Raw genomic sequence first — 22,679 nt, 5'->3', positions numbered from 1 at the left:
GTTATTAACACCCTTTCCAGTATGTTGAGTGTTTGGAAGCTGCTCTGGTCAAAGCGCTTTGTCAACAGGACCTCAACTACATCCGACATTTTAAAGAATTCTATTCTGTAGAACTCCTCAGGGGAAGTAGTCTAAATGCAGGTGCATTTCCTGTGAAGTGCTTTGGGGGTCTCCGGATATGAGGAGTCTGGATAGCCTCAATGTCCAACTCCTGGATCATATCACAGGCTTGGGTATATATACGATGAAATGTTTCATCAGATCTCTTTACTTGAATTGTGTTTTTCACACAATCAACCGCAGCCAGCATCCCCGAGACACTCACTGTCTTGCTCTGAAGGGAGCGGTTGAGACGTTCAAGTTCTTTTAGAACTTCAAGGGCCATAATCAGGCTGAGCAAAATGTGCCCCTTCTGAAACCTCTCCAGAAGCCCCCTTGCAGTTATGCAAGTGTCAGAGGAACCAGATGCCATTTCCTCAAGACTGACCAAAATCTTTTCATATTGATCTACAACTGCCTGGATAGCTACCACCCTCATGAGCCATCGTGTGGGGCAGAGGGGCCTCAGAGTTCTGAAACTCCCTTCTTCCGACTGGGCAACCTCCTTAAATATTGTCTTATATTGCCCAGATAGATGGTACAGGTTGCCAAGTTTGTGGACTAAATCCAGCGCATCAGACACAATAGTGCTTGTGCTACAGGCTGTCTGAGTCACCAGATTAATGCAATGAGGACCACAATGAACGTAGAGAGCAAGAGGCTGTGTTTCCTTTATGACTGCCTGAACGCCTTTAGCTCCACCTGCCATATTGGCAGCCCCATCATAGCTCTGCCGCGAAGGCAGGATAAGGGCAGGTTCAATCGAAGGAGGACATCAGTTGCCATCCGAGCCAACTCTTTCCCTGTTGTTGCACTGTAAAAAAAGGAAATTACAGTTGTTGTACTTACACACAATTTTATTGTAAGCTAATTCAGAAATACAATTTTGTCATCTAACAAATAAATTTATGTTTGCCCAACTCAATATTCTCAGAATTTGGTCAACAAGGAAATTTGATTCACCAAAACAAGATTTTTTGTTTCCCTCAACTTTCTAACAAGATTAGAAAGATTCTAACACAAAAAATTAAGTTTCCTCAACTGTATGTTCATGGACACGCCTACTACGGGGTTTCCTTCCTGTCTCCATGGACATACACAGGTCTCCACGAGTCGACCGTTCTACCATTTTCCCTCGAAGTTGAGAGGATTGCCAGACGTGAGATTCATATCAGGTAATTATTGTTATTTCTCTAAAATATGACTTAATAGAATGCGTAAGGCAAATAATTGAAGATAGATTTGGTCGCTGAACTAACCAGCGTCGTATATTTAATGTATTTCAACCAAATTAGCAAAGTTATTAGCTGATTTTAGTTTGCTAACTTAATGCTAATTTTTGAACGTGATGTTCTATGCACAGTCAGTAGCAGCAAATTGCTAAAATATTCAACTTAATTGAATGTACTCTATACACATGTTGTATAAGGACCGCGTGTGTTGCAGAAAGAACTGTCTGCTTAACAATCAAGCAGTAGTAGCTAGCGATAGCGACAGTAGCGCTAACATTGGTTGTAGAGGGAGAGTTAGAGTTTGTGCCCTTGTGTCTTAACTGAAGTAGAGGGAGAAGTAGCACGAGGCTAGGCGAGGCTAGTTTGTGGGGTAACCTACATACAGGGCATTCGTAAATTGTCACTCCGAGCACATTCTGAAACTTTTTAACCGTTCGAAACACTTCCCAGAAAGACAGTATTTCACCAGTCTCATGATACTGTCAAATCCATAGACTGTATATCGGTTAAAACGTTTCAGAGTGTGCTCGGAGTGGCAATTTACGAACGCACCCATAGACTTATATATTGACTGATATATTTTTTCTCTCGCATTAATGAATGCTGCTGTGGTTTTGAATTTACTGGTTTACTTTTAATTTGACTGTTCAGTAATTCATGGAAAATAAATATCTAAACTTAAAATTGCTAAAATATTCAACTTAATTGAATGTACTCCATACACATGTTGCATAAGGACCGCGTGTGTTGCAGAAAGAACCATGTGATGTCTGCTTAACAATCAAGCAGTAGTAGCTAGTGATAGCGACAGTAGCGCTAACATTGGTTGTGGAGGGAGCAGTAGCACGAGGATAGGCAAGGGCTAGGTTGTGGGGTAACCTACATACAGGGCATTCAGTACTAATATATAGACTTATATATTGACTGATATATTTTTTCTCTGCTGTGGTTTTGAATTTACTGGTTTACTTTTAATTGGACTGTTCAGTCATTTATGGAAAATGAATATCTAAACATAATCTGCACTTGAATAATTTATGCACCTGTATGAAGTCCTTAATGACTGATTGCTTCAATAGTTATTTAAGGCAATTAAGGATTAGTTAAGAATTTGAAACAATGCCTATGCTTTAAGCAAGATTTATTCTAATGATTTGTGTATGATTCTGTTTCAGGAAGGGAGTTCATGCAGTGCAAATTGTGCAAGTTTTCTAGCTCCTCGCAGGACGTCCTTTTGAAGCACTGTCGCCTTCATCACGGTCACGGAAAAGGTGCACATTGGCCTTGCATTTACACAGATTGTGTGTGTGTTCAAAACTTCTGGCGCATTAAGGTCACACTTATCAAGATCACACACAGCAACTGTCTTTATCAGAGTATTGGACAGTTATAGCCTACACCACCTCTTACACACACACACACACACACACACACACACACACACACACACACACACACACAAACACAAGGAGACTCCCTTTCACATCATTGTTCCAGCAGCCCATTGATGTTGGAAAAATAAAAACAAATTGTATTCAATTAATTTGTTGTGTGTTGAATGATGGGGAGTGGTGAGGGGGATTGGTAGAACTAAAACAACTGAGTTGGTAGAACTCCTGGAATCTATATGTAAAACTCATAAAACTGTGTTGGTAGAACTCAGAGCTTAAAAGTGAAACTCAAAAAACTGAGTTGGTAGAACTCGGAGCTTAAAGGTGAAACTCAAAAAACTGAGTTGGTAGAACTCAGAGCTTAAAGGTGAAACTCAAAAAACTGTGTTGGTAGAACTCAGAGCATAAAGGTGAAACTCAAAAAACTGTGTTGGTAGAACTCAATATTAACATGTAAAACTCAAAAGCCTTTGTTTGTAGAACTCAAAATTTCTATGCAACACTCCAAAAACTTGAGTTGGCAGAACTTAAAAATCTTTGTACACTCAACCACAGTGAATTTAAGTTAAGAAAACTCAAAAAACCAAATGCATCACGTTGCCTAGAAAATCTATGTTCTGTCAACCGTTTTTTTTTTTTACAGTGTGAGGAGACTTGATAGAGGCCAACAAAGTCCTCATGAGGTAGCAAATCACTATCTACATAGCGTAGGCATATGGCCTCTTGTTCATTCCCAGACAAATCTTGTACTCCATCAATTATGATGGAGTACATGAGTGTGGACACCTCATTTATTTCCTTTGATATTTTTCGCACAACGGAGTTGCCCATAATATTTAGCATCTCATTCTGCACTTCTGGACTTGTGTAATGGTTACAGGGCTTGCTTTAGAACATCATCCTCTGCTCTAAGCTTTAGTAGCTGAACAAAGTATATATATATATCTAGCTCATATTTGGTTGATTCCAACGTGCAGTGGGTGGGCGCTGCGCTGAAGGATCTTTGTGACTGACTAGTATGCTAATTATATTGCTAATATAGCTCATAATGGTGCTAACATTCTTATTAGAAAAGCTGCTTGTGTTTGACCATGGAAGAATGCAATTTAGCTGTTTGGCCACTCAAGGGAAAACTCAGACTTACTTTCCTCTTCGAAAAAAAATTCTGTATGTCCATCTGGGGCCTGTACTACGAACGGAGTTCAACCTACTTAGAACTAACTCAGGGTTTCCGCGGTAACCCGGGGTTGACTAAACCTGGACATCTTGATTGGTCTTAAACGGTACTACGACGCTGATTATGAAGTTGATCAGCTGAACCTGTGTTCACTCAACCAGAGTTACTGCGCGTTCACATAAAAGGGGTGGTACCAGCGCAAAAAAACACTCTCGATCATGGCGGGCTCTCCCTATTTCACAGAAGAGGAATGCGAGATCATAATGAGGAGTTATGAAGAGTATAAACCGACCCTGGCTGCTAAATCCAACACCGCGGCAGCAAACAAGGCGCGACTGGGGTGTTGGCAGCAAATTACAGACCGCGTAAATTCGTAAGTAGGCCTATTCCTTTACTTCTATATGTCCGTTAAAATAATCCCAACCTGAATACAGTATGTCAGGACGATGTACAATAACAGTCGGAACGTTACTGTATCGTATGTGCAACCACAAATGAAGCAGGACAACTGAATGTTTAGTCCCCTTCACTAATTCTGTGTATGTCCCTTAAATACTTCCAGAGGTACCAGCAGCGCCAAACGGACCTGGCAGCAGGTGAAGATGAAGTACAAAAACATCATTCAGAATGGTAAGTAAGAATGTGTGTGTGTGTGTGTGTGTGTGTGTGTGTGTGTGTGTGTGTGTGTGTGTGTGTGTGTGTGTGTGTGTGTGTGTGTGTGTGTGTGTGTGTGTGTGTGTGTGTGTCGTCAGAGAGAGCTAAATGTGTCTGTCTTTAACAGCCAACAAGAAGAAGGTAGAAATAAGGCGCACAGGAGGAGGGAGGGCACCAGACTCCTTTACTCTTGCTGAAGAGTTGGCCCTAGCCAACAACAGTGGCAGGGTGATGATGGATGGGGTGGCAGGGGTACAGTCTAACCCTGGGGCAGCTGAAATGTCCACCCTCTATGTGCAAGGTAATGTATGGCATTCATCGTTCTTCATGTTAGAGTATTTTGGCTTTCTTCCCCTGAATCATCAGTAACATGTGTCTTCTGTTGCATGCAGTCGAGGGTGGAAACATCACAACCCTGCAGCCACCAGGATGCATTCATCCTGTGACACAGGTAATTCAAATGGATAACATCCATGACATGTAAATTAGGCTATGTCACCCCTAAAGTATGGGTGCAGCGTAAAATTCTGAATCTTTTCAGGATGATGATGATGATGATGATGATGACGAGACCCTCACAGCCCCCTCCGACACACACATGCAGGTTAAAACACTTTACTGCTACTATATGCCACATTAATGTCCTAGGAGGGTGAGCATCATTTGTCAGTACTGTCTGAATCAAGTGACCTGTGTCATTAATGCAATGTGTGTGTGTGTGTGTGTGTTAGGAGGACTTGGAGGAGCTTTCCCCTCCTGAAGCCTCCCTCCCAGGGACCTCACAGTCAGACAAAGTACAGTTTCTCCTTCCTTGTTTAATTACTGAATATAATGCATACTAGGCTAATGTGTACAACATGGGGTGGGGGTTGTGTAGGCCACAGTGGACAATGTCCGCAGTTTATACAAGAAGGTGCTGGAGCTGGACCGCACAAAGAAGAGGCTGGAGATCAGAAAGCTGGAATTAGAAATTGAAAAGCTGGAACATGAGAAGAAGGTATTGTCTTATCACTCCATTAATATATAGGCTACCCACACCCTATATGTGTGTCATTGATCTGGCTTTTCGTCACCTTTTCTTCTTGCAGGAAAGAGAGTCATCTAATAAATGAATAATATCAGAGATTGGTGTGACATGTCTTTATTTTTGTGCATTTAATTTGTGGTGTGTACAATTCATTGGAAAAACTGGTTGGTAATGGCATCCCTGACAGCACGGCCTGTTGGATGATCCAGGGTGATTGGATCAGTAATATCAAGGGGTGGGGGAGGATCATGAGGGGGCACTCTTTCCTTCCTTATTGTGGCGACATTCTGAAGAACCACACATGCTGCTATGGTTTGGCAGGCCCTGTCTGGCTTGACCCGAAGGACCTTCAGGCAGGCGAATCGGGCCTTCAATATGCCAAATGTCATTTCGATCCTGGCCCTAGTGACACTGTGTGCATGATTAAATGATCTCTGTTGCCTTGTTTGTGGATCAGGAAATGGTGTGATGAGGAACTTCATGCATGCGTAGCCACGGTCCCCCAGCAGGATTCCATCAAATTGCCCTTAGATGAAATGGAGGAAAAATTAAACAACTGTCACACTGATTTCATGTTCACTATTAAAGCATATTACTTCAGGTAAATCGATATAGGACTTTTACCTTGGTGGAATCTGTCAGACAGTGATGATTCTCTGAATATACGGGAGTCATGGACTGACCCTGGCCACCTTGCATCCAGGCTTGTGATCATATAGTGGTGATCGCATGTCATCTAAGAATATGTGCACAGGTAAGGAACATAACAGGTGAGGCATGCTGTTGCGCATGTAAATGACACCACCCCATGCAGAGGACAGGAAATCATTCTACATGACAACAGGAATTCACAGGTTGACATTACCTATTCCAATGAATCGTGGACTGTACAATGTACGCCTACTGTTAATCTGTTAGTCTTGTGTATTACCTGGACATTGATGGTGTGTTTGGACTTTCTATTCACAAAATCCCGCTCATGCTCTCCCAGGGGTGCACTGATAGGAATGTGCGTACAATCAATGGCTCCAATTACTCTTGGGAAACCTAGATATTTTGTTAGTCAAATCAGTTGCCAGTCACAATTATGAAATGTGCAAATTACCTATTTTTAGATTAGTGGCATATTACCAGCGATTGCATAGAACCCTTCTTTTATCTGACGTGCAGGCAAATGGCCAGGGAATACAACAAATGCATCCACCAGTTTAGTGAGAGCAAGTACCACCTTCCGTATCACCCGGCATACAGTGTTCTTACTCAGGTTTTCAGCATCACCGATGGAATACATATATTGTCCGCTGGCGAAATAGCGCAATGAAAGACATAACATTTGCTCGATTGTGAGGGCCTGACTTCGGCGGGTTACATTAGAGACGTCCGCCTCGAGCAGCTGGCATAGGTAACGAATTCCCTCAGCTGAGAATCTATATCTTTCATGGAGAACATCGTCCGGGTACGCCAGCGGATTGTGGCGGTCTCTAAATACCCTCGCCCTCCGAAGAGAGCCCCTCACAATCTGCGCGCCTATATCGTACGGATCGTCCAGGTATGCTGGCATTGTCTTTAGGGGACATGTCGGTGGAGGAGTGGTGTCTAAATAGGGTGTGGTTAATCGGAAACCTAGGGTTAACCAAGAACTAAAACTGGGAAGACCAGTTTTGGGATCCTACGTATATTGCCATGGCAGCATACCTCGGTTTTAACATATCCAACTTTCGTAGTATGGGTTAACCAGCAACATACGCTGCACGTGACCAAGTTACTCTCGAAGTTACCCCGGTAAGCCAGAAAACCAGCTTCGTAGTACAGGCTGCTAGGGTTAACCAAGAACTAAAACTGGGAAGACCAGTTTTGGGATCCTACGTATGTTGCCATGGCAGCATACCTCGGTTTTAACATATCCAACTTTCGTAGTATGGGTTAACCAGCAACATACGCTGCACGTGACCAAGTTACTCTCGAAGTTACCCCGGTAAGCCAGAAAACCAGCTTCGTAGTACAGGCCCCTGGTGATCCGATTCTCAACAGTGAATGTTTTGAATATGCGCATCACGCAGCGTGCCGCGCGCGTGATGCTGCTGCTGCTGTGTGTTAAAAAAAAACAAACGCGGAGTGGATTTCTGTTGATATGGGTAATCCCCTACTGATAAAGTGGAACGGATTTGTTTGTGAAGCAATGGAAAGAACGCAAGACTAGTAGAGCAGTCATGCACTCATATTTTTGATGGCAAATGTGGGGGGGTCCAAACGACTTTTTTTCAAGGGTGCACAATACTATTGTGGCGACGCGCATGCACTCAGACAACAACTTTCAATATTAGCTGTTTATGTGTAAGAAAATAATCTGTTTGTAAATGAAAATTACACAACACATTTTAGAGAGCTTTAATTTTGCAATTCCAAATCTGAATTTCCTGATATTTGCTGAGTGACACTCCGCTATCAGTCTGAAGTGGAATGAGTTCCTGGCAACACACCGTTTCCTCTTAATCCTAATCTGAAAATGAGCAAAAATATTGCTTTAACAAGACATTTCGAAGGGCTTTTATTTTGAAATTCCACATCAGAATTTCCTGATATTGTCTGAGTGACACTCTGAGGTGGTCTTCTAAAACTCTGAAGGGAAATCAGTCCCTGGCAACACACCATTTCCACGCTTTTACCGTAACCAGGATATACGGGCACCGCGCGTATATCCTATGGATTACTATATTTTCCGAAGACAGGGCTGGTTTAACTGCAGTCAGAAACTGGAGTTTCCCAGCCAGGAGGAACATTGAATCATTATGTGTTTCCTTGGTCTGTTGAGCCCCTGTCAAAAATAAGTGAGGACGTCTATAAGTATCGTTTTCACTGATGTATTGCTGAAACTGTTACTTAAAAAGTATCTACACCTTTATGAAACGTTGCGGTTTTCGCTTCCCGTTTCCAAGCCGCAACCGATATGCCTCGGTCAATGCTGAACAAACGAAACTACCATAGGGTTTTTTTTCTGAGTCTATTTTATTTTCATAACGTAGGGAAAAGGTCCTTATCAATCCATAGGCTAAAATTATGACACTTGTCATTAGTCTTTAAACATAGTTTCTTAATGCGGGGATTGCATCGCAGTGGCAACGTGACACTCCTCTTCAGATTGGTGTCACATGATTACGAAACGGGTTCAAAGCAGATACGAGTGTGGGTACTGTTTGGCCAGAGCGGGGTTCATTACGAAACTACTGGGTGTTTACTGTGCAGCGCTGCAGGGGATCATGATGGAGAAAGTAGTTGTGATCCCGATGTTTCTCCTACTTTCATCATTAACAGGTGAGAACATTCTCTCAGTGGGTTTGGTTGGATGGCTGGATAGACAGGTTTGGGGAGTAATGGAGTACAAGAAATGGGATTACCTAATCAGGATAAACAAAATGTAACTGTATTCCCTTACAGGTTTTATTTCTTCTTTGTAAGCTATACTGTTATGTAGGCTTATACTGTTAGGTTGAATATGCCTATACTGCCTGAATTTTTGGTTTTCACTTTCTTTGGTACATTTTTGGGGTTATTGTTATATTTTATTGGTGAATCTATATGTTCACAAAATAGTATGCGTGAGATAAACTGTATGTATTAAACTAAAATGTAGCTTTTTCTGTTTAAAAAAAAATTGTAGTATGGCTCAAAGCCTCTGAAATGTAATGTAAAATGATAGCATAAGAACATGTAAATACTTAAATAAAGTATGCTAAAACCAGACTCAAAATACTGGAAGAGTACTGGAATAAATCTACACGGTGCAAAACCACCAAAAGTCAATCTTCATAGATGTCCATCCCGCCCATAAATACAATAACATAGCGGCATACAGATATATCCATAATGGATATCAAACATTGTGCAGCTATTGCATAAACATTTAAATGTTGGATACATGGGAAAATCTCTATCTCTTTTCTTCAAGCTTGTTATTTTAGTCTGATGGAAAATGCATTGGTAGGTAGCAAGAAATTAGGATGTGGTTAAAAAACGCATCTGTGCCTTCATAACGGTCCTTTATATATTTGCCAAGCTCATGCTGTTATTTCAAGTGTTATCCAAATGTAATTAAGGTAAACTTTGCTTACAGGGCACATATCATTAAAAAAACATACATTTGGGTATCGGGAGTACCACCAACCCACAAAATGTGAAATAAGACCACCTAGTTTTCTGATGTTTTGAAACAGTCAATTCAGATTTGGCTTCTCATCTTGTAATGTACCTCTGTCCATCTGAGTATACTGCAAACTTTGTTTTTAAATCAGAAGCCAATCAGAACAGACATTAAATAACAGTGTTTTATAGGAATTATTTTCTTTCCTTATCACCAAGCAAAAGGAAGCAATAGTCTCGGACATGAAACTCTCCTGAGCCTCTGTACCAGCTCAGATGAATGTGACAACATTTGTAATTCTTGCGCCCCGTCACAAGTATGATCCCCGTATAGATGTGAGTTTCCTTCTGTGTTGTGATATGGTTGAAAGAAAATAATTCCCACATGAAACTGCTCACAAAATGTCAATGTTGTATTCAGTAAGCAGCTCAAAATTTCTGGAATGAGACATTGCTGTTGTTTTTTTCCAATGTTTTTGAAAATTACAACCCAAGTGCCACCTAGTTTCATTATTTTTGAGAGAATGCAATTATCTTTCCCTACAATATTTTCAACATTATACAATTGTTCTGCCCTCACTGTTGTATGCAGACAGATAACTCCTCGACAAGTGGCAAGCGTTTATCCTCTTTAATAAGATGTTTTACCTCCACAAGTCAAAACTGAAAGAAAACACAATATACATAGAAATTAGACCCTTAGCTGTGATACAAAAATATACATACCATGGTTCATTACGTCACAAAACCCACAAAATATCCACATGAATAACGATCCACTTAACATAGAAACATCTAAATAAACATAGATATCCACTTGTGAATATGTAAGGAACCACAATACTCACAGACAATGCTATCCACAACATAGCGAAGAAGGATGGATGCAGATTCAAACTTCATGATAATTATCTCTGTCCTTGTCTACCACTACTAACACTTCCTATATTTACACTGTGAGGCCTCCCCATTGGCTGCTACCAAACACAGAAGAAATAAAACAAAAAGCAACAGCACCACCTGCTGGCTGGAGTAAGAGGGCGTCTTACCACAGCACACTCCCCGCTTGACATCTATGAGATGTCACAATTACATTTTATTTTGATTGTCCCCATCATGAGTATTAGGAAGGAGGAGGACAGTGTCCGTTACGGGCCTCAAGATTCCTCCAGATGAAACCTTGACTTCTACTTTCCTGACCTTCCCGTCGTGGCTGGGGAAGGTTTTGACCACCATGCCCATTGGCCAGCTAACCTCACTGCACCCTCTGTGAAATGGCGCCCTTGATGCTGGACTTGTTGGTGATAGTGTCTGATAAGTAGGGTAGTCAGATGGTGACTGTGAGGAATGATGAGTGGGTTTCTCTCGTCGCTTCCAATATCAGCTTTAGACAGTGGCGGCTGGTGAACATTTTTTTGGGGGGGGCGCAGTTGGGCGGCACGGTTTAAATAGCACTTTTTTAGAGGTTTAGCTTAAGACAGTTGGTTAGGTGGCTGCGGCCACATTCGTGCTTCTTACATTTTTGTGTGAAGTGCTTTAGATCCTTCATCCCGGTTGTAGTCCAAAGTGTTTCAGTCCCAGGACTTTGAAATAACAGACAAGGGAAACAAAAAAAGGCATTGCTCACTGTACAACCAGCTAACCAATTCCGCTAAGCATACAAGTTTGAGGAGAAAGTCCGAGTGTAGGTTCTCCCGCGATCAGTGGTCGTCTGTTGAATGTTTAAATCCGGACGCTCGGGTCCCAAGTCTTTCAATTTCTTCTTTTCGACATCTGATAGTCGATGAAACGGTGTTTTAAGTAGAGCTTGCACGGAGTTCTCAGCCATCGATGTCGCCATATTCACTCAATCTAAGTTTCAGCTAGCTACGGTGCTGCTCTTTACGCTTGTGGTTAGGGAATGATAACGATGCTGATTCGCCGAAATAGTCCAATCGCGTATCTAAGAATGTCACATTGAACTAAGAAACAATGCCATTGGCTGTGGGCGCAAAGATTTGCGCCCACAGATCTAAGTTTCATCCCCCAATGAAAAGCTATCCTTGCTAAAATGACTGAGAAAAGTATAAGCTCTCCCATAGACTCCCATGTTATCGGCGCCCACGGACGGTAGCCGACCTGCCTATTCTCAGAAAAGGCGAATGGCAATATATTATGTCCGGACACATTTTAGCGGTTCTTGACAGTGGCCTCCCATACACATTTAACCCATAAACACGGTACATTTCTTATTTCAATTATGTTGTATATATAACGTTTTTTAACTCAAAAAGTCAGGGTGGGCGGCGCCCAAGCGCCCACTATTGACGCACCGCCACTGGCTTTAGACAAACGACCGCCAACTCTGAGGCAACCTGCGTTGTCCAGGTAAGAACACATCCTTGTGAGCTGACTGTTTGGGAATTTCTTTTCCTGCTTCTATGCATGCAAACACTTCGGGGAAGGCCTTGCGTTGAAGACTGCGTATGATGACTTCCTTGGCCCTGGCGAGGTCTTCTGGGCAGAGACCTTTGCATATGTGCCAGCCTTGACATTTGGTCTTACTGCTTTCTCGCTTGAAGGACCTGGCTATGTGGATCAGCCTTGCTATGGTTCTCACAAGCGATCTCCAGGTTGAGAATGATTCGAAACATCTCGGATCCAAGGGAGACCTCACAATCTGAGTGGCACACGAGTCACAGGAGGACGGATGTCAGGATCAAACTCTGGGTTCACCAGGTCGAAGGAAGGTTCGGTATCGTCATCGTTCTGTTTTGGCTTCAACAGGAAGTCCGGACCCTTTAGGCACATGCTGGACATCAAGGCGTTAGCAGGTATTGACCTTGAACCAATGTCAGCCGGGTTTGCGTCTGTGGGAACATAGCTCCATTGTTCTGGTAGGGATGATTTTCTGATTCTCTGCACACGGTTGCTTATATAGACATAAAACCTTCTGGATTCATTGCGAATGTAACCGAGGACAACTTTACTATCGGTGAAGAACTGCAGAGAATGAAACTGGACATCCATCTCGTCTGAAAGCATGTCTGCAATTTCCACTGCCAAAACAGCTCCGCAAAGTTCTAGTCTGGGGATAGTCACCTCTGGTTGCGGCGCAAGTTTAGCCTTGCCGAACAGAAATCCAAGTTCACTTTTGCCTTCTGCATCCGTAACTTTAATGTAGGCTACAGCTGCTATGGCTTGTATAGAGGCATCGCAGAAAAAACAAAGCTCCCTGTCTGTTGAACTGCTCAGTGGAATGGTAGTGTATGTCCTTGGAATGCGGACGCATTCCAGATCTTTGATTGAGTCTTTCCACTCACACCAGTCTTTAAGCTTCCTTTCAGGAAGGGGTTCGTCCCACTGGCAGGCCTCCGTTGTAAGCTCTCTTAGTAGGGCTCTACCTTTAATGCTGACTGGAGCTGCAAAACCAAGCGGGTCATAAAGGCTGTTTATGGTTGATAACACCCCTCTGCGAGTGTAAGGTTTCTCTGTCCTGGAAACCTGGAAGGTAAACTCGTCAGTGGTAACATCCCAGCTTATTCCTAGACTTCATAACATGGGTGGGAAGTCTGCTCCAGGATCAAGGTCCTTTAAGCCTTTAGCAAGATCCTCTCTTGGAAACGCTTTCATCACGTCGATGCTGTTAGAAGCTATCTTGTGCAGCTTTAAGTTGGATGTAGCTAGCGTATCTTGGGCCGCCTTGAGAGCCGCAACAGCCTCGTCTTCTGATGGAAATGAAATGAGACCATCATCAACATAGAAATGGCGCTCAACTAGGTGTTTTGATTGAAAGTCGATTCTTTCTTGGTCTTCGGATGCTCTTCTGAGCGTGTAGATCGCCACAGCAGGTGATGGACTGTTCCCGAAGACATGCACCCTCATGCGGTACTCCGCTATCGGTTGCTCCAAGTCGTTGTTCTTGTGCCAAAGGAAGCGTAAGAAGTTCCTGTGATCTTTTCGCACCAAGAAGCAATGGAACATCTGCTTGATGTCAGTAGTTACTGCCACTCGCTCTTCGCGGAACCCCATAAGGACACCCAGCAGGCTGTTGTTGAGATTGGGGCCTGTAAGAAGGACATCATTTAAAGACACTCCGTGGGCACTCGAGTCGAAGACCACCCTGATTTGTTCTGGCTTATGAGGGGGATAAACCCCAAAGAAGGGAAGATACCAATGTTCCTCATGCTCTTTTAGTGGGGGTGCTGGTTCTGCATGACCATTGTCAAATATATTTTGCATAAAGTCCACAAAGTGTTGTCTTGTTTCAGGTCACTTCTTCAGCGTGCGACGTACTGAGGAGAGACGTTGACTTGCTAGCTGTTTGTTGTTGGGGAGACGTGGTCTTGGAGAGCGGAAGGGCAACGGGGCCACCCAGGTGTTTGAGTCATCTTGATAGACTTCCTTCTCTATTATCTGCAGGAAGGTTCTTTCTTCTATGGAGTAGGCATGTTTCTCGCTGCGCTAGTGGATTGAAAGACTGTATCTCCCATGGCATCTTGGCAATCAAAACATTCCTTCACCAGCATGTTGTTTTGACATGGAAGGAAGTAGCTTGGTCTTCCATTGTCCAAGATGTTTGTCTTTAGAACGTTCACATGCCCAGGAGTGTGAGCTCCGCCAAGACAAACGTCACCAACAATAACCCACCCCAGCGCTAACTTCTGTGCGAACGGAGCATTTGGGGGTCCGTTGCGCTGTTCGAGCACCTTGTGAGTCTGAATAACATCTCTTCCAAGTAGCAACAGAATATCAGCCTTGGGATCGAGTGCTGGAATCTCTGGAGCGACGTCCTTGAGATGTGGATGATAGTGAGCGGCTTCAGGAGTTGGTATTTCATTTCGATTGTCAGGGAGCATGTCACATTCAATAAGCGTGGGTAAAGCCAGACTGGATTGGCCATCAGCTGATTGACAGCTCTTCTTCCAGTCACTTTTGAAACACCTGCACACGTCTTGAGAGTGTAAGGAGAAGAGTTTTTGTCAATCCCAAAGATGTCGAAAAAGGAAGATCTAGCCAGAGACTTGTTGCTCTGATCATCCAAGATAGCATAAGCTCTGAGTCGCTGGTCATGGCGATCTTTTGGGTAGACATCGACGAGGCAAATCTTGGCACATGAGTGTCCATCGACCCTATTTCCACACACCTGTGTGCATGTAGACGTAGCAATGGGTGAAGCTGAGCCTTGCTCCTCGCCGTGGTCAAAGACAGGTCCTGCAAACCTGTGTGTTGCCCATGGTGCAGGACCAGCGTGGAGAGCACTGATGTGTGAGTTACTTTCACACTCTGAACAGTGGATTTCCACCTTACAGTTCTTTGCTTGATGGCTGGAAGAAGCACAACATCGGAAACATATCTGATTTTGTCTCAGATAAGCCTTACGTTCTTCCAGAGACTTCTCCCGGAATAACCTGCATTTTTTGAGTGGATGAGGTTTTTTGTGGATGGGACACTCTTAGCTGGGGTCTGTAGCTGCTTTTTCAGCACTTGGCTTGCGTTCGGAGCTAACCACTTCTGTTCTGTGGACTGTGATAGGCATTTTTGATTTGTCGTGTTTTCCCAGATGCTTGTCTGCTTTGAAGGCAGCGAAGGTGGGTGGAACCAGACATAAAACTGGGGTCATTTCTCATTTTGGCTTCATCTTTAATGAAGGTGGCGAAGACCGAGAAAGGAGGGAATGACACAGAATGTTCATGTTTGTATCTGGTTCCGTTCGTCATCCATTTCTCTTGCAGGCCGAATGGAAGTTTATCCACTATGGGATGAATTCCTCGTGCCGTGTCGAGGTACAGCAATCCTGGTATATGGCCTTCGCTCTTAGCAGAGTCAATCTCTAACAGAAGGTCACCAAGGTCACGTAGCAGATGAGGCTCCTTGTTGGTAATTCTAGGGAACTGCTGCATCTTATCAAACAAAGCCTTTTCTAAGGCCTCAGGGGATCCATAACACTCTTGAAGTCTCTCCCACACTTGGTTCAGACCGAAAGAAGGGTGGTTAATATGCACTGCTCTGAGGCGTTTTGCATGTTGAGGATTCGTCGCCTAATCACTTAGTCAACAAGTCAAGCTCTTCACTGGCTGTTAGGTGTAGACCTTGGATGGCATTTTGAAACGAGGATTTCCACGCCCAGTAGTCACCTGGCTTGTCGCTAAACCTTATAAGGCCTCCAGTGAGCAACTCACGTCTAGCTAGAAATCTGGGAAGGTTATAAATACTTGAGGTTTCTTGTGGGGGAATCCGAGGACTTGACCATTGTGGTTGTTCATGTACTGCGAAGCTCCTAGGTGGCTGTGATGCTCGGTCATTTGCATTGTTCTTGCAAGGCAGCAATATGTATGGAGATCTCGGATCAGGCGCTTCAACTTCCTGCTTGAGTTGGTAAAATGGATCAGGCGTTTCAATTTCCTGCTTGAGTTGGTTAAATGTTGAACCCGCTGGAGCCTCGTTAGGCTTCATGGATGCATGTGGGGTTAATTTCTCATTTTGGAGAAGTTGGTCTTTCACATACTCACTTGTGCGTTCTAATGGGTGAAATGTCTGTGGGAGGCGAAAGCTTATTCGGTCTTCTTCTATTTCGCTTGCTGCAGCTTCGTATACATTGGCTTCAGCGAGAGCTGCTTCTGCATCTCGTTCCTGATGAAGTGCTTCCAATGTAGCCTCCAGACGTTTCTTCCACTCTGAGTTCTGCTTGTTTTACTCTCATTTGAATTTCCTTCTGAGCATAGGCCGCTCTGGCTCGTGCTGCCTCCGCCCTAGCCCGTGCATTGATAGCAGCCATGCTGGCAGATGACTTACTGGAGCCCTTTGATAATTTTGATGCATGAGTGTGGACTGACGTGGATTCATCATCTCGTGGCTGAGACATGTTTAGTTTCTTATGGAAGACTGACGTGTGTATCCTCCTGATATTTTGATGATGTAGACAAATGTGTCTTTTTACTGTTCTGCCCTCACTGTTGTATGCAGACAGATAACTCCTCGACAAGTGGCAAGCGTTTATCCTCTTTAATAAGATGTTTTACCTCCACAAGTCAACAGAGTAAAACTGAAAGAAAACACAATATACATAGAATTAGACCCTTAGCTGACAAAATACATACCACGGTTCATTACGTCACAAAAACCACAAAATATCCACATTAATAACGATCCACTTAACATAGAAACATCTAAATAAACATAGATATCCACTTGTGAATATGTAAGGAACCACAATACTCACAGACAATGCTATCCACAACATAGCGAAGAAGGATGGATGCAGATTCAAACTTCATGATAATTATCTCTGTCCTTGTCTACCACTACTAACACTTCCTATATTTACACTGTGAGGCCTCCCCATTGGCTGCTACCAAACACAGAAGAAATAAAACAGAAAGCAACAGCACCACCTGCTGGCTGGAGTAAGAGGGCGTCTTACACAGCACAACAATCTAGATTGACACACTTCACATATAACTGACTAGCCACAGGCCAGTTCAAGTTTTCATAAAGATAACCTTTATAATTACCCATGTGTGACACTCATTTGCAGGTGTGTTTCCCGGGAGTCCCACAGATATATATGTGAAGGCTGAGGAGATGGTGGAGCTGTACTGTCCACTGAATGGAGAGGATAATCAGCGTGATGCTGAACTTATCTGGACCACTCACACCAGCCAGGAGATGGATCTGACCCACAACATGTCGTCAGCTGAGCAGAAGCGCAGGGACCTGCTTGTTCACGGGAGGAGCCTAGTGATATTCAAAGCCACTGCAAAACATCAGGGGATTTACTCATGCTCTCGGGGGTAAACACTTATCAGGTGCTACAATGATTATGAATTTATGTTAAGGTCTGTCACAGTAGTAGGTATACAAAATGTGGCATACTGTAGGTATCTTTGTAAATGTATCTGCCAGGCATGCAGATGGACTCCCAAAATTAGAAAGCATTCCTATTTATACTCCTGGATGTCTTAACACAAAGCAAGCTAGTAATGTAGGTCAATAGCCTGAACTATACTTTGAAAACTCAGTACAACCATGAAGTGACATCAAAGCTTTCCTGTTTCCTGAATGTGGAGAATAACAATCAGTTCACAGGTCTTCAGAAACCATGATAAGATATATTTGTTGAGTTTCATGTGCAAATCTTGTAAAATTATAACAAAGACCCCTGTGTGTAGAAAACGCAAGAGGGAATTGTATAATTAAGAAACTGATTTATTTTCACATTCATTGTGAGTGTTTGGTATTCAGATAAAGTGAAACATTTTCTCTATTACATGACAGCAACTCCAGCAGCCAGCTCTGGTTCAGGGTGACAGTTAACACAAAACAGAGAAACGAAAGCACCCACCCTCAAACATGTCATACAAGGGAGTCCTGCACATTGATTTGCCCTAACACACCCGCTGAAAACATCCTGAATATCACCAGCAACAGCATTTGTCAGAAGGTATAAGCACAATATATTTCCGAGATTTGGTCAGGTGGTCATTGTTTCGAATGCATGTTTAATCCGATTTTATGAACCAATCTAATTGTTATTCTATTTTAAATGGAAATGTAATACATTTCTATATTTAAGGCTCTTTTCATTCACTTCTTACTCAAAATGACCACCAATTTTCTTTGTAGGAAGGCGAGACAAAAGACTGTTACTTCACAAGTGTTGAAGAGAAGGACCATGGTGTCTACACCTGTACCAGATCTTATCTGTATTATGGTCAAATATATAACATGACCTTTACAGTGTTGCTTGATATCCAACCAAAGGGTAAGAAAATAACGTACCCACTATATCTTTACTTTTGTATTTTTATACATGTTGATAAATGTTTCAACCTTTTCTCCACATAGAAAAACCTGAAAAATATCCAGTGATCATATCACCACACAACAGTGATGTATTTCCTGTATATTTGGGTGAGCTTAAATCTTGAAGTGCTGATACACACACAGGGATGAACACACGCATTAACTCTCTTTCTAAAAGAAAAAACTATAAATATTATGTAAACTCTGTTTTTCTCTAGGCTCTACGGTGGTGATTGATTGTAAAGCTGTCATGTATAGTGACGATGATATGATGTTCTGGTTGAGCAGTGATTCCTTTCTAGAAACCAACAGCAGCTTTCCCGTTTACTACAATTACACAAAGTAAATGTTTCACACAAATATACCGGCAAGTTCAAATTTTATACTGTACATAGCCAGATATGCACACACACACGCACACACACACACACACACACACACACACACACACACACACACACACACACACACACACACACACACACACACACATACAGTGGGGCAAAAAAGTATTTAGTCAGCCACCAATTGTGCAAGTTCTCCCATTTAAAAAGATGAGAGAGGCCTGTAATTTTTATCATAGGTGTACCTCAACTATGAGAGACAAAATGGGGAAAAAAAATCCAGGAAATCACATTGTAGGATTTTTAAAGAATTTATTTCAAATTATTGTGGAAAATAAGTATTTGGTCAATAACAAAAGTTCATCTCAATACTTTGTTATATACCCTTTGTTGGCAATGACAGAGGTCAAACGTTTTCTGTAAGTCTTCACAAGGTTTTCACACACTGTTGCTGGTATTTTGGCCCATTCCTCCATGCAGATCTCCTCTAAAGCAGTGATGTTTTGGGGCTGTCGCTGGGCAACACAGACTTTCAACTCCCTCCAAAGATTTTCTATGGGGTTGAGATCTGGAGACTGGCTAGGCCACTCCAGGACCTTGAAATGCTTCTTACGAAGCCACTCCTTCGTTGCCCTGGCGGTGTGTTTGGGATCATTGTCATGCTGAAAGACCCAGCCACGCTTCATCTTCAGTGCCCTTGCTGATGGAAGGAGGTTTTCACTCAAAATCTCACGATACATGGCCCTATTCATTCTTTCCTTTACACGGATCAGTCGTCCTGGTCCCTTTGCAGAAAAACAGCCCCAAAGCATGATGTTTCCACCCCCATGCTTCACAGTAGGTATGGTGTTCTTTGGATGCAACTCTGCATTCTTTCTCCTCCAAACACGACAAGTTGAGTTTTTACCAAAAACTTCTATTTTGGTTTCATCTGACCATATGACATTCTCCCAATCCTCTTCTGGATCATCCAAATGCCCTCTAGCAAATTTCAGACAGGCCTGGACATGTACTGGCTTAAGCAGGGGGACACGTCTGGAACTGCAGGATTTAAGTCCCTGGCGGCGTAGTGTGTTACTGATGGTAGCCTCTGTTACTTTGGTCCCAGCTCTCTGCAGGTCATTCACTAGGTCCCCCCGTGTGGTTCTGGGATTTTTGCTCACTGTACTTGTGATCATTTTGACCCCACGGGTGAGATCTTGCGTGGAGCCCCAGATCGAGGGAGATTAGCTGGGGTCTTGTATGTCTTCCATTTTCTAATAATTGCTCCCACAGGTGATTTCTTCACACCAAGCTGCTTACCTATTGCAGATTCAGTTTTCCCAGCCTGGTGCAGGTCTACAATTTTGTCTCTGGTCTCCTTTGACAGCTCTTTGGTCTTGGCCATAGTGGAGTTTGGAGTATGACTGTTTGAGGTTGTGGACAGGTGTCTTTTATACTGATAACGAGTTCAAAAAGGTGCCATTAATACAGGTAACGAGTGGAGGACAGAGGAGCCTCTTAAAGAAGAAGTTACAGGTCTGTGAGAGCCAGAAATCTTGCTTGTTTGTAGGTGACCAAATACTTATTTTACCGAGGAATTTACCAATTAATTCTTTAAAAATCCTACAATGTGATTTCCTGGATTTTCTTTTCTCATTCTGTCTCTCATAGTTGAAGTGTACCTATGATAAAAATTACAGGCCTCTCTCATCTTTTTAAATGGGAGAACTTGCACAATTGGTGGCTGACTAAATACTTTTTTGCCCCACTGTATATCATGGCTAACAACTGTACTTTCTCTTTCCTTTGCAGTGAAATAAATGCCGACAAGATACAGATGACGGCAGCTCTAGTTTTCAAAGAAGTGTCAGAAGAGGATCTATTACAAAATTACACCTGTAAACTGCAAACTGTTACTGGACGCTCAAGCTTTGTCACCATCGCCTTGGCCCAGAAACGTATGTAAGAAGGACGGATAGATATAACGCATGTTCATATCCTTCTTTTTAATCTTACATAAACTCTTGTCATGTTCTACTTTTGAGTGAGTCCAAATAGAAAAAAAAAAAATATTTGAGTTATATGTTTTTTTAAATGTTATCTCTGTTATCTCCCGGCAGCTCGCCTTTCCTATGTTCCCCTGGCTGTTGGCATTGTCAGCATTGTGTTGGTGACGGTTTTGACAATAATTATCTATGTGAGGTTCCAAATTCCCATCACTCTTTTCTTAAGAGACACTGTTGGGTGTCATAGCAGCACTTCAGGTGGGATTCTCAAATTATGGAGACAAATATTTGTCATTTCTTCATGTGTAAGCACTGATAAAACCCTGTTGTTTGTGTGTTTAGATGAAAAGAGCTATGATGCTTTTCTGATGTGTTACAAGAGTGACACAGACACAGGACTGAATGAATATGACAGGAAGTGTCTGGAGAGTGTTTTGGAAGAGAGGTTTGGTTACAGTCTCTGTCTTTATGATCGCGATGTCTTACCAGGAGAAGGTATGTATTTATCAAAGACTCAGAAGAAAATTTAACAAAAAATCATTTTGTAAAAAATATCTGAGCCTTGTTTGGTTGCAGCTGTATCCGAGGCCGTGTTGGACTGTATACAGCAGAGTCGCACGGTGCTTTTGGTTCCCACCTCTCCAGAGACCGGTCCAGGTTCTGGCCTGCTGAGTGCCATCCATGCAGCCCTGGTGGAGCGGCAGGCCCGTTTGGTGTTCATCAAAACTGAAAAAACAGAAGGGTTGAGATCTGGTTCCTTACCCCACGCCCTACAGCTTTTAAGTGAAGCTGGGGCCTGTGTCACCTGGAAGGGGATGAGGTCCATGCAGCCCTCCTCCCCTTTCTGGAAGCATCTACGTTATCACCTACCTGCCCCGCAGCATGCACCAAAAATAAGGCTTTTACCTCAGACAAGTCAAGATGTTACGGTATGGTCAAATGTTTAGCCAAATCAGAATACATATGTATGACTTGAAAATGAAAATTGTATGCTACAAATGCAGTATAGTGAGTAGTATACGAACACATTTTAGGCAAACTGAAGATCCTTAAAAAGCATTTTTGACATTTACCTTTATTGTCTTTATATTTCCTTGTAACACCCCCTATTGTTGACTTTTTCCCCAAAGACATTTAATGTCATTATAAGTTATGTAAAATGCTTCTTGTTACCAGCCTATAGACTTCTAGTTCTATAACTTCATTAGTGAATACCCTAATAACCGCTACGGATTCATGTGTACAGTTGTTGGCTCAATCATTTGTAAACACATTTCAAAAGATGCATGAGAGAGATGGATCAAGAGAGGAAAGTGGCCCACAGAGACGCTGTGCTGGAGAGAATATATGCAAAGAAGCCGGAAATAAAATGAACTGGTAAACTCGCTGGAGAAAGCTACAGTCACAGAATCAGCACTTTTGTAACGGCTGAAATAGAGGGGTATGAGGCATGCTACAATGAGTGATCTGTTTGGTATTTTGAGCAACACGCTTCAGAGACATGTTTTGTATAGATATGGCCCTATATTATATTGTTCAAATATAACATAATATGGGACTTTTAAGTATTTTTGTTACAGTTGATGTTTTGCTTTCATGGTGTTAAATAAAATCACCGTTTTATTTTTCAAAGGGGTATCCTTTCCTTCTTTATTATGACATTTCTGCAATACCACATACATGTGTAGTGTTCTGCAGGACATTTTTACACAACATTCTTTATGTTCATATCTGTTCATCATGCTGCTCTTAATCTTGTAATTTATTACTTGTCACTGCGTATACCAAACTACTAATACTTTCTTGATCCCCTATAGAGAAAGTTTCCATTTTACTACAAAAAAAT

At 42.5% G+C, this 22,679-nt stretch overlaps 2 protein-coding genes and 1 long non-coding RNA gene across 3 annotated transcripts; 2 read left to right on the top strand and 1 right to left on the bottom strand.

Annotated features, from left to right (window-relative positions):
- Positions 1-5,007: 5,007 nt before the first annotated feature.
- LOC134862589 (uncharacterized) lies at positions 5,008-5,676 on the top strand. Its single transcript, XR_010165532.1, has 2 exons — positions 5,008-5,157; positions 5,285-5,676. It is a non-coding gene; the product is annotated as an uncharacterized LOC134862589 (long non-coding RNA).
- Positions 5,677-5,678: 2 nt separating this feature from the next.
- LOC134862587 (putative nuclease HARBI1) lies at positions 5,679-7,557 on the bottom strand. The gene is made up of 4 exons (XM_063880590.1): positions 6,712-7,557; positions 6,512-6,627; positions 6,205-6,316; positions 5,679-6,106 (listed from the first exon to the last, which is right to left on the bottom strand). The coding sequence occupies exons 1-4, from the start codon at positions 7,139-7,141 to the stop codon at positions 5,730-5,732; spliced, it is 1,035 nt and encodes a 344-aa protein (XP_063736660.1). The 5' UTR covers positions 7,142-7,557; the 3' UTR covers positions 5,679-5,729.
- A 633-nt stretch (positions 7,558-8,190) lies between these two features.
- Positions 8,191-22,429, top strand: LOC134862681 (X-linked interleukin-1 receptor accessory protein-like 2). The gene is made up of 10 exons (XM_063880693.1): positions 8,191-8,892; positions 17,234-17,489; positions 17,974-18,139; positions 18,322-18,460; positions 18,544-18,609; positions 18,720-18,843; positions 20,640-20,785; positions 20,948-21,091; positions 21,176-21,328; positions 21,410-22,429. Exons 1-10 carry the CDS (start codon positions 8,730-8,732, stop codon positions 21,778-21,780), a joined length of 1,728 nt encoding a protein of 575 aa, XP_063736763.1. The 5' UTR covers positions 8,191-8,729; the 3' UTR covers positions 21,781-22,429.
- The last annotated feature ends 250 nt before the right edge of the window (positions 22,430-22,679 follow it).

Source organism: Eleginops maclovinus, chromosome 4, assembly GCF_036324505.1.
Source record: "Eleginops maclovinus isolate JMC-PN-2008 ecotype Puerto Natales chromosome 4, JC_Emac_rtc_rv5, whole genome shotgun sequence".
Lineage (NCBI taxonomy): Eukaryota > Metazoa > Chordata > Actinopteri > Perciformes > Eleginopidae > Eleginops > Eleginops maclovinus.
Note: the sequence above shows the minus strand (reverse complement) of the source record. Positions and strands in the feature narration are given on the sequence as shown.